Source organism: Meleagris gallopavo, chromosome 6, assembly GCF_905368555.1.
Source record: "Meleagris gallopavo chromosome 6, MGAL_WU_HG_1.1, whole genome shotgun sequence".
Classification (NCBI taxonomy): Eukaryota; Metazoa; Chordata; class Aves; order Galliformes; family Phasianidae; genus Meleagris; species Meleagris gallopavo.
In genome coordinates this window covers 47,556,979-47,569,867 of record NC_139409.1, presented here as the reverse complement: position 1 = coordinate 47,569,867, position 12,889 = coordinate 47,556,979, and the positions used below count along the sequence as shown (strand labels likewise).

The following is a 12,889-nucleotide window of genomic DNA, read 5'->3' as shown; positions in this document are numbered from 1 at the left end:
GATAGATGCTACTGAATGCCAGCCTCTTGATGCACTGCTACCTTACCACCTCCTTTTCCAGACATCATGCTTCTGGATCAGTTGGCAATACGTGCAAACTGTCCATCTGGTGGGGAAAGCTTAACCTTGCAATGGTATGCTCAAATAGATTGCCATTTCAGACGCATTTCATCTGCACAATGTCACTGATACAAGATTGTAGGAGCTTGTAACTATCTTCTGAGGTTGCACTCTCCCATACAAAACAGATGCCAAACACAAGCCTCTCTGATACTAAGGCTATGTACACAGAAAATACATCCAAATAAAACATGGTACTGGACAACGCAAGCAGTGCAGGACACGAACACACAAACAGCAATCATTCATTCTGGAAAACATTTCAGGCCCAGCATAAACCCTCTTGCAGCAGCTTCACACCTCTGGCCACAGACATCTTCATAATTAACATTCATGGAACAGCAAGGGAAACATGGGGCAAAAGTGGAGCTGTGTGCAGAAGTAGTATAGCTCCAAATGCAGAAGAACATCTAGAAAAACATCCACCTTCTCTCTACTCTGCTTTTCACTCTATGCAACGCCCACCTGCACAGTTCAGCACATGAACCCCTGAATAAGCCCTTTCCACTGACCTGTCACAACTCAAGGACACCACATCAGTGACTCACGCCACCACATTGCCATTTCTCTTGGTTTTGACTCAAGCATATCCACAGCCTGTCCCACCAGTGTTGCATGGGGTGGTCATCTGAAGCACAAGGCAACAGCGAAGCTGCCATCATCCAGCACCACATAACAGGGAAGGGTTGGCTCACTAGAGCTGCAGGGTTTAGTCTTTAGGAAGCACTCTGCAGGAGTCTCAAATGCAGTTAAAGTTGACACAAACTAAAGATACTCAGCATGTCATGAGACTAAGCCACCAATTAATGCTCCAGATGTGGAGTAGGAGTCAGCTCAGCCCCAAAAAACTGGGCTGTAGAGAGTGTGGTCTGAAGAAACCAAGCATAAGGGCTCCCAGGAAGGAAAACCAAATCTGCCAAAGAATCCCATTAGTCCTCCCTCCTGCAAGGAGGCAGTCAGTTAACTGAATCAGGGAGCTGTAATAGGGCCTGTTAATCGACAAGATGCTGCTTCCCTTCAGTCTCCTGCAAAGGCACAGATCATTAGCAACACTACAAGCCGACAATCTATTTTTTTATTACAGGATGAGTAAGTGATAGCAGTTAGAACCAGCAGATCGTGCAGAAGGAACACAGTGACCTTTATTAAGGTTTGACCTTCAAGGGCAAACATTTTTGCCTTCACTCAAGAGATCTTCCACCAACATCACAGAGGAGGACTATCACTTGCACCAGAGGGAATGCGGAGCAGCAGTGCAAGATTGGCCTTCAAATAGGGCAACAATCTATGGAATGGCATTTCATTGGGAACAAAACCAATCTTGTAACAGGAAAATCCTCCTTCAAACCCCCTAACAAAAAAGAGACAGATAACTCACAAATACCTTCCATACCTCTGTGATTTAGTCTTACCTTTGCGATGTTTTCTTGTATTTTCTCCTGCAGGAAAAGAACAAAACACAACTGAGATAAGAAAGCTCAACTGGTGAGGATGAGAAAAGGAGGCTGTCAGCAATAGGGGCAATTAAGGGATGACACTTATGCCATAAGATGGTTCCAAAATTAATGCAGCTATCTCCAGCTAAATTCAGCAGCTGTTGCATTTAACTGCAGCAGAAAGAGGAGTGAGTTTGCCTGTGTGTTTCTTGCCCTTTTACTTAAGAAAGTGTCACAGCAGCTGGAATCAATTACTACTCTAAACAGCAAGTGACAGGAACCACCTTCTCATGCTGAGGTGCACTTTTTGTGTCTCCATACAGCACAGAGATGTGGTCTGATATGTGGAGAGCCCACTATGTTATAGTGATGGTGATGTGATGCATCAGCTACATTGCTGTGGTCAATCAGTGCAAAGCTGTAGTGATTTTACAGCAGCTCTGCTCTGGAAAGAAAGCCCAGGTCCTCACGAGTTCCATTCTCTGCCAAATCCCAGGTGCCACAATGCGTGCAGGTCAGGACCTAAGTGAGCTGTGCCCAGGACAATGGCAAGGACAATGGGATGCTAACAACCTAACAACCCCACCTTTCCACTGCATCAGTTGTGGTAAAGGCTGCAAGGTGTGCTTGTCCTCTACAGGCAGTGGCACAAGGTGTCAACATCCAATCAGAAATCCTGCTGTGTGGCCATACAGTCAGCTGCAGAGGTATTTCTGCACTGTACTTTGAATGTTAACTCATTATCTTGCAACAGTGCATTCAATGGCTTTGTACAGTGCCTGGCAAAGCAGGGCACCGATCTCACTTGAGTTCTTCCATGCTTTTGTAAGTTAAACTGAAACTGGTGAGCTCTGAACTTCACAAGCAGTGATGGTAACACAGTGAGGACTACAATGAAGAGTGCAAAATTAACATCCTGCTGCTCAGCAAAACACTAAGAGGTGGTCCCTGCCTTCTGAATATGTAGTAATGGTGTTGTGTTGTAAGCATCCAACTCCACGTCCTCATCTGATAGTACTGCAGATGGAATATTGTCTAAGTCAGACAGGACCAGCATACCCAAATAAGGGGTATTCTTTCTTGAAAATAGGGGAAAAAATTTACATTAAAAAAAAAAAAAAAAGAGTGCTATTTTATACTTAAGATAGTGTATGCTGGCTGTCAAATGTTTCCTATGTTTCCTTCAATATTACTTTTAGAAATAGTACTCAACACTGCTTCTGATCATGCCAGAACCATAAATTAAGCCCTAGATATTTACTTCAGAAAGATTTTTGAATATTTTACTTATACTTGGCCGTATGAAGAATTATTTATTTCAATTTGAGGCGATGCAGAAGAGTAAAATAACAAACACAGCACCATCAAGTCTAGCTTACTGACGTTAACAAAGCTGATGTACACAATCAGAATCATTTGGGCCCATCTGATTCTAAGGGAAATTTTCGTTTTAATTACAAAAGGATGAATAACAGAAATTTTGTCCTGCAGAGTTCCAATTTGGAAGTTGTATTCCATCAGAAATATTCTGAGAAACACAGAACTTCACTAAAATTTCTTGCTGCTGAAAAATCTTCTGCTTGCCTGGCCATTCAAATCCAGGTTGATTACGATATCTTCTTCCAAGGAAATCCAAAGCTTTTATTCAGAATTTTATTTCTCCTACATCAATACAACATTTTAAATTTAAAAATTAAGTTATTTACAAGTCATTTATTTCCCCTTTAAGAATATCATGGTGTGCTGAAGAACTATCAGAACTAATTTTTCCCTTTTTTGGCTCATGACTTTCACACGATTTTGTAAAGTCCTCCTCTTTGTGAAGTCAGCTTTCACATTCCAGCAAAAATACTGTTAATAATCTCCTGATTGACTAAAGGTTTCTTGCAAAGAGGTGGCCCAGCTGTTTGCATTTAAGTAAAGCATCACTTTTCTTATCAGTTACATCTTTAACCTTATTTTCAAGAATAACCATACTAGGAAGAAAGCATTTGCCTAATCACATTTTTAATATGCATTTATATTATTAAATTATACATTTTTATTCTTTATTTATACTGTTGTTTCCACACCTGCAGTCCAATTACAGTCGAGGTTTACATGTACCAAGTTAGTGACCACATTTACAGGCACTGAATTTCCTTGTTTCATTTGAAGGAAGACAACATGACTGAAGGAATTTCTATTCTTATATTCAACATCACTACTACATGCATTTGCTTTGGAGAGAAATTAGTAGCTGCATCCATACAATTGCTGACATCTAGCAAAATATTTACTGTACACCTGACCTTCCAGAATTTCAAAAAGAAAAAATTCTACAACATTATTCACCAACAATATAAAAATAATGATGTTGACAAAGTTAGGCTGTTTTCAAAAACAGTCTTCAGTTTTGAAAAAGTAGACAGTGTCGACATCTACCTGCTTTAAGAGTGCAAGCCACCACTTGCACCATCTGCCATGAAATAAGGTCATCGCAAACAATTAAATTAGAAGGTGCCTCTTTTCATACCACAGTCAGCATCAAAGAATGGTTGCAACCAGCCACTGAATGTGAGTTAACATGGTAGAGTGAGTTGTTGGTTTTCTGGTGGTGTGACAAGTTACCCTGGTTTCTCTCTCCATGAGGAGTGTTTGCAAGGAGGAACTGAGAAACTAAATTGCCTTTGGGAAAAATCTGGAGCCAGATGCGTCTTCCACCTGAGTGGAACCAAGGGACGCTTGATCTTCTGATATCAAAACCAAACTGACAGAAAAAATGAGCTTCCTGCACCACTAGGCTACCCAGTGCTAGTGCCTGCATGAGACTTGGTGACATTATCACATCTTTTCAAGTTCTGTATCTTTTCCCACTGTACACACGCTGTGCTAGAAGAATTACCACACCCATTCAACTCACGTTTTCTGTCATGGAATGTATTACTCATAGGTCCAAGATTTTTTTTTTTCTCATGTTGAAGAGAATGAAGAGGTGACTCACACTAGCCAGGTCCTCCATTACTAGTATAAACTAGATATAACTTCGCTGAATTTCATGCAATTGCATCTGCACAAGCCTAGTACCAAGTCCAAACCAGTACTCGTACAAGTAGGCTGCTGGAGTCTAAGGGAAAGTAAACCCAGTGACAGTTGTAACAACATCTGTTCTTTAAGAAGAAAAAAAAAAGAAAAAAAAAATGGTGGGGAGAACACAACTTCTGACAGAAATGAGATGAAGAGTAAGAGTTGAGGCTTCAATTTCAGTACCTGCTTTTCTAGAGATGAATGAGTCTTTTGTATTGTAACATACTGGTGAGACTACAACCACACTTTGGAAATATTTAAGCAACAAGATGTAGATAGCTAAAGCTACATGAGCACTCAACTTCCATTAAAACAAACACACAAAATGTATGTGCTATCATTCTCATCAACTTCTACATATCCTGCTCCCAGCATCATGTTTCTATCCCTGTCATGCAATGCTGGTGTATCCTTAGGCTTTCTTCCTGTTTCCCCTTTAGATTCCTTTTCTGTTCATTTGGTAGCTCTTTAGGGTTATGCCCTGTATAAATGTGGATTGTACACAAACTTAGCACAACAGCAGCTAACTGGAGCCCAAGTTGATCCCAAAAGCCCCCGTAATTCCTCCCTATCTAGGTGCCCATAGATGAAAATAATTTAATAGAACCACAAAAAAAGTTTGAATTCTGTAAGGACCTCCTCAGAATTCTGCTGAAAGGTGAGTTAACATGATTAAGATGGTATGGAGAGGAGAGAGGGTGGAGGAGATGGAGAATTAAACAGCTCTGCCAACTGCTCTGTTTTTGCCCCACAATCATACACCTCAGCATATCAACTAGCTCGATGAATTGCTTGTTCACTCCTACACAGCCTCTGAAGAGAGACCTAAATCACATTTTTTACTCCTAACAGCAGCATGGTTAAAATGCTGTTATTCCATATTTATTCCATATTTATCCCATAGGGTTTGACAGTAATGGCATCCCTTGAGCGCATGGAGTGAAACTTTGGTTGCCGCAGAAGTAAAGGAAGGATACTTGCCTAGCTTTGTCCATGGAAACTTACACTGAAATCTAAAAGTTAATGAGCACTACGTTCAGACTAATGGGTTGTATCTGCCCTGGTAATATCTCTATGGGCTCACAGCCTCCAGGCCCATGATCAGCACCAGGACACTCACTGTTAGCACTGGACTTAGTGTTAACTACCAGTGGTACATGCAAGGGAGAACAGGTGACACTTCATAGTTAATTTAATGCTGCTCATTTCAGTGGCCACAAGCATGTCCTTTGTCTGCTGAGATGGTCAAACTACTTAATTTTCCTTAGCCTTTTCTTTGGAAGCACAGAGATGAAGTCACTTCACCAGACTGAAACACGAAATTCTGGCAAGTCTTGTTCTTTCCTGCCAAACGGAGGCCTCTAATGTTAGAACAGGCATTCAAGATAACAGTGCTGAAAGTCTGTTTTGTAGCTTAGCAAATAAACAATAAGATAAGCAATAAAATTTGGCAAAACAGAAGTAAGCCTCCCCTCAGTTCAATCTAGAAGACCATTCCTGCTCTTTCATTACCACCACTGAATCTGCAGCCACGCTGGATGTTATTCCTCCCTGCTGTTTTCCTTAGCAGCCAGCCACAATTCATTTTTACTGCTTTTCTCACCAGATCTGGCCCAGAACTCCCAAGGCTTCCTCCCTCAGTGGCCACGTCTAGGCAGCAGACAAAGAGCAATTCCCAGCTCCTGAGTCCTGGTGCCTTCCCTGACCACACCACAGGGTAGGCACCACTACCACATAACAGGGTAGGCACCATCCCCTGAACGTCACTGCCAAGGAGGAAAGGCTTGGGGCTCAGATAAAGCTACTTTTTTCAACTGATGGGATCACGTAAATTGAAAATCTTCTCTCCCAGCAGCTCAACATTCTGAAACATTCACTGCATTACAAATCATTCGTCATCATCACTGGATTAGTGATGCATTTGAGTTACGTTACCAAAGTCTATATTAATAACCACATATAAACCAGTTAACAAAATCCAAATCTCACAGAACAGACTATGGACTGGCATCTGTCAAAGCTCAGGATCTTATGGGAGCCCTGACTCCCATAACTCATAAATATATTGAGAGTGCCAGACTTTGAAGGGGATGTTGCCATCAACTGCTATTGGGTTTTTAATTCCCTAATTGAAACAGGAAGACCTGCTTTCTTGCTTTAATCACTCTCTAATCAATAACAAACATCATTTATTGTTTCTTCCACACAGTCTGTTTAGCAAAATACTGTGCTAAGTTAAAAACAATACAATCACATAGACTAATGACAACAGAGGAGAAGAAATCGTAAAGTGGATGAGGAAAGAGATTTCAGCTGGTACTTGCAATGTGATGGGAGGGTTATGTGGGATTTTAAAAGACGAGTCATTTTAAATTGGACCCTGACCTACATGGGGACATAGTGAAATCATGAGAGGATGAGGCAGTCATTTTTCTCATTTTAAGTAGATTATAAGAGTCTGCGTGCTCTGAAGCATGGGCATGTGCGGTGTAACCATGCAATGGCAAGAAACATTCGCAGCCTGAAATAGGTGCAACAATTTCAGAAGAAACAGAGACAAGACAGTGAAGTGGGACAAGAGATGTACAGCCAACACATAAATTTAACTTAAACTGATTAGTTTATCAAACTAAACAATGTACGTAAAAATAATCAAAAGTCAACAAACACCCTCACTGCTTTTGCACAAGAAAAATGTTATTTTGATATTTAGCTGATCTGACAGCATTCACCAGTTCAGCTATTGAGTTTTCTAAGCTGGGTAAACAAGCATTTCAAGAAACTTACAGTTTCATCCCCCAGAGAGGATTGAAGTTGCTAGGCCATACCACTGATTCTGCTCTTCTGCAACATTTTGCCTTGACAGTGTCCTTACCTGCGGTTAAACAAAGTTCCCGCTTTCTCATTTGGGGTTTAATGTGTGTAATGATTCCATGTGAAGTATAGCAGGACAGGAAATGTTTTTAAATTCTCCTTACAGAAAAGCCTAGCTGACAGTGCAAGCTGTGAGGACTTTGTTCTGCAATCAGCTCAAAGCAGCTGCAATCCTATCTCCAGCAATTCAGTAAAGAGTGGACAGAGCCTGAAGGCATTACCACTGGGTTATACGTACATGGTCTGGGCAAAGTGACATCACTGACGACTATATGCTGTACTATATCTTCTTATGAGAGATGATGATCCTAAATTCAGTGCAGCTACCTCAGGCAGGAGGGTTGGGTAGGACCCCACGCAGCTGTAGTAATTGTGCCCAGATAACAGCATACCAGAGGTGTGTTAGTTACAGGTATTTTATTTCCCACTGACATCGAGCTGATCTGTGATAAATTGTCATTTTTTTCTTGAGCTTCGTTTTAATGAAGGACAACCATGGCTTGCTCATGCTTTGATAAACACTGCTGGCTGCCAGAAGAGGCAAGCTAACTGCTGTGCATCTCTTCGTGACACAGTACGTATATCAAGTGTGGAGAAAATGAGGCAAAAGAAAAGTTTTCTTAATTGGTTTGCATTGAACAGTGTGTATATATGAAGGCTCAAAAGTTTCAGGCAAGACAGCCTGAGGCAGAGGGATCTGAAGGGAACAGTGGGAGCCTCGTGGGGACAGCTGAGCACTACAGCTTGTCACACCATGAGGTGTCAGCAAGGGCAAATCAGAAAGGCTAACTCAAATTCACTCCTGGAACCATCCTGGACTAGACAAGAAACAGATTTTAAATGTGCTGGTATCTCAACTACCAAAAAAACAGTAAAAGTCTTCTGAAGGTTTCTAAAAATCTAGTTAAGCTCATGTGGATTTTGTACAGAACCAGAACAATTACTGTAGTCTTCAAGCTCTTCTTCTATTTTTACTCATGTTTCCATCACTCCTCATGTCAAAAACAAAGCAAGCAAACAAAAGCAATAATTTAAAATAAATAAATAAATAAATAAAATGGAGCTGCTCCTGACTGTTTAGTCCCTTGAAAAGAGTACCATCCACTGCTCATGCAGCTTTTTCTTAGTACACAACTAGCAAATTATTTTATGTTTTATACACATCACATTCTAAGGAAAGAAGCATGCTCATAAAATGCAGTTACAGGAACGTGCTTTTCAGGAAAATAAAGTCCTGATGTCTTAAAAGGAGAAAGGGCTTTTTTCCGTATCCACTTTTGTTACAGACAAAAAAATAAAAAAGATTAAGTCCCAACACTCTATGACTTTCACACAACAAACTACAGTTTATCAAGACATTCCTACTTCATGTGACCAAGTGCTGTTTCTAGATGGCTGCTCCAAATGGCTGATGGAACTTCTGGCTCTGAAATAAACAAGGAGGATGACCCACAGAGCACAGGATGGGTGGTACTTCAACACGCCTAACCACGTCTTTCACTGCAAGAGACTATGGCTCTTCTTGAACAATGGGATGGAAGGCAGGGAGGGAATTCCTTCCTGCTGCTCAGAGCATCGTCCTGCACATTGTGCTCACTGGGCAACACGGACTTCAACAGGGGGATGCTGCTTCCTTCTCTTACTACAACAACTCAAAAAAGGGAGCAGATATGCAATCTTTTCTGTGTGTTCTTTGGTTGTATCCTGACTATTTCCTACGAAAAGAACTTAAAGAACCAAGTCAGAACAGCAAGAAGTGTAAAAGGGGACAGTTCTGTTTGGAATAAGGTGAAATACCATTTTGCAGAGAACTTATAGTGTCAATACTGGTGCATCCTACATGTTCAAAGCAATAATAGTTTAGCTGAAATTCCATTCCCGCAGTGGGAAAAAGCTGTTAGATCCTGGAAGAAACAAGGTGTACAGATTAAAAACTTATTTAACTCACTGCTACTATGCAAAATGAGCATATTCAGATCCTGCAGGAGCCAAGCAGGCAGCTGTCCAGTTTGTTTCATGCAGGGTGGCTGTGTGATTAGTTACTGCGTGCACGATGATGGGAGAGAGGCGGGGGGGGAAAATCATTGTTCATACCCTGGATTAAATATCTAGACAGGAAACATGCTCTGGAATTACATCAGAGCAGACCCGCCGCGTGTGCGAAGTCACTAAACAAATCTGCATCTTGCCCTAAGCTCTACTAAATCTATTGGACTACTGCTTGTTATTGTTTCCCCCTCCCGAACACAGCCCACCCTCTCTGCCCGCTCGCAGACAGCTGGTGTGACGCAGGATTTTAAATCTCATGGTTTTTGTGCCAGGCTCTCTCCTTACTCCGGGTTACAGGCTGAAACACTCGGATTACTGTTTAACAAGCCTAAACATGGGGTGATAAAATCATCGCACAAAGCCATAGTGTTCCCTTTCCAAAATAATGTCCCTTCCTCGTTCCCACTCCCCACCTCCCAGCCACCCCCTCCTTCAGCACGATGATAGCTTTTAGGAATGATTAGGGGCTTCTGGGGACACGGCCCTGCACAAGGAGGGAGGGGTAGCTATTGTCCTGGCTTTGCCTCCTCATTAACAGACTGGTTATTAAATGTCAGCTGTAGGAAAAAGCAACATTTCAACTTCTTGTGAACCGCCAGTGCTCTTCCTCTGGGCTTTCCCCCGCCGTGTTCTTCCAGGAACAGTGCCTGAGAGAGGGGAGCAGGCTGAACAATGAGGTGCCCAGGAGACAGCCAGCAGCAGCCTGTATGGAGGACTGTTCTCGTGGAGGGGCCTTTAGTGCTGAGCGTGATGAGTGATGACAACCTGCAGCTCAGGAGCACTGCCCCACACCCGGGGCACAGAAGCTCCTCAACACAGCAGGGAGAATTTTGGGAAATGGAATGGACTGGTGGACAGATGCGAGCCAGCCATCTCCCAGGTATCTTGATGCTGCAGCAGCTGGGGCAACGGGGTCTTCAGAAAGCTCAAAGATGTATTAAAATAAATCCTCCAGCCCTTTCCACATGCCAAGTGCTGCAGTTGTGACACCTATTCTAGCTCTTAAAAGCTTGGCTGTTTTAAGGGTGGAGTCAAGTTCTCTCCCTCCACAAGGTGAAAGCAATGCAAAATGCTATTTGATGTACCACAGATTTGGAGGCTAGGTGGGACCACTATGATAATTTGCTCTGAGTTATTCAGCAAATTTGCATAACTCCGGAATTTGATTCTTCTCCATTTGCAAGCAGATATCTTCACTACCATTGAGCTAATCAGAAACAGGTCTTACAGAGTTCACTGAGCATTTAGATGCCTCTCTCTGCAAAGCACTTTGCAGATGCTCTCCACACAACCTGAATGACTTCACCTACACATCCAGACAAACTGCATCCAGAGCTGTAGGCTTCTTGAAGCTGAAACACCAGTGCAAAGAAAAGGAGGGGAAAAGAAAGATGACTGCCCAAAGCCAATGAGAACGAGAGGGAGAATTCTGACTGGCATTACACCAAGAATGTGGCCAAAATATTGAAGACTATTCTCCAGTCCTGTAAAAAACAAAGCAACAGCAATATGAAGAAGGGACCCTCATTCACCTAAACAAAGTCATGTTCTGAACATGACACACGAGCAGTGTTTTCTGCATTGATAACCAGTGGTATTCTTGCAACACGTGGGTTTTTCTTCATGGTCTTCCATTAAAATTTTAGTGAGGAAACAAATTGGGCAGCATTTTTAAATGCTTTTAAAGATAGCCCTTATCCCTGTGACTTTCATCAATACTCCTAAATTACCTGTGCACACGTTGTGTTATAAACTATTTTAATAAATACTGTAAATAAATCTAACAAATGTTTATATGTAGGGGCCTGAACTGCTCACAGGAATAATCTTCTTTCTTCTCTTAACCCTTTTTCTATTTTTTTAAGCTCTCTCATTCTCCTCTCCACCCTTTCTGAGTCACTGTGTTCTTACATATACAATATCCCAGTTCTTCCCAGCCAGCCTCAACCCCCACAGCTTCCTCTATCACTTTTCCAGCAAATCCAGAAGAAAAAAAAAAAAAAGAAAAAAAAAGAGCTCTTCCATCTGATGTAGCTGTTCCTGATGTACCAATATGTGTATAGGAGGATATTTAAATTGTGTATGCAGTCTCTTAACTTAGCAGAAACCAGTAACTGGTTACAGCTAGTGAATCGCAGAAAAACAGCTGCTCTACAGGAGGCATGGGAGGAAGTGTGATCTGAGCATCATTTACAGCAACCATTGGAACTGTTCAGCCTTGTAAGGGAGTTTATGCTCTACTTCAACTCCTTTGCCCTTAGATGCTTGCTGCAGTTTGCTTTCCCTGCAAGGACTCCCTGAGTGTCACAGCTATAGCAAAAGGGCTCTGAACAGCATTAGCTGTTAAAATGGCACAGATCTTACATTTAATTTGTGCTAATTTGGTGTTGAAATGAGATTTTCACCAAGGCAGGATTCATACTACAGATGGATATTGTGCAATTTTCTGTCTTGGCTAGGAGTTTTGTGCACAAATAGTGTCTGTCCCGAGGAGTGTAAGAAATCACTTCTAAAGTGATGATACAGACCTACTAATAGCCATTCTAAGTGTCACATTAATAACAAAACAACTCCACAGCTTGATAGATGTGCGGGGGGGGAGAGGGGGGAGAAGCATGAAACATATCATATAAGTCCATATGTATCTTAATAAATTGTCTCCTCCAAGACTACAACCATCTTAATAAATAAATAATCTCCTGCAGCTCCCTCTCCAAGAAAGATTATGGCAATCCTTGCATGCCTCGCCTATGCAGCTTTCCCCATCCAGTGTCACCAGTTGCTAAACATAGCGGTCCTCTGATAGAAGATGAGGTAGTCTACAGAGAAATGAATTGGGTAATCTGGCAAAGGGAGAACTGGATATCTTTCAATCCCCTTCCTGAAAACCAGAAAACTATGGCTGAGTGCTCTGCAACACCCTTCTTGGGCAGAAAAATTCAAACATCCCCAACATGGACATAAGCAGTTGCTGAGAAAAATCTTGATTCCACTGAAATCAACCAGCTGAGCTTATAATCAGTTTCACCAGCTTCTGAGCTTTTTGAATACCCAAGAGAACTACAGACAAATTTTGGCTGAGGCCTGGGCAGTATGGAATCTGCTAGAGGAAGACCCATTGTTCAGCTATAATACAAATTTAAATACAAAGTTGGGCTTAACACTACTGGGGAAAATCTTGTACTGTCACAGGGCTAAATGACTTTTCTCAAGCCATGAATTACTTTCAAAACCTATCTCTTCAAAGAAAAAAAAAAAATCTTTGAAGATCAAGAACTGAATTCTAATTTCACCCCTGCAAACGTATGGGTATCAATAGAGCCATTCTTCCCAGTATTAGAAGC

At 41.7% G+C, this 12,889-nt stretch overlaps 1 protein-coding gene across 13 annotated transcripts in view; it reads right to left on the bottom strand.

The window, feature by feature from the left end:
• The window catches only part of PDE1C (phosphodiesterase 1C), a 343,427-nt gene that overhangs the window by 158,072 nt on the left and 172,466 nt on the right, over positions 1-12,889 (bottom strand). For 9 of the 13 annotated variants that reach the window (XM_085226619.1, XM_085226620.1, XM_085226623.1 and 6 more), the window contains one exon: positions 1,533-1,559. The exons of the other annotated variants lie outside the window; for them this stretch is intronic. In XM_085226619.1, the coding sequence (XP_085082745.1) occupies positions 1,533-1,559 (27 nt within the window). The remainder of the gene's footprint in view (positions 1-1,532; positions 1,560-12,889) is intronic. 13 annotated transcript variants of the gene reach the window in all.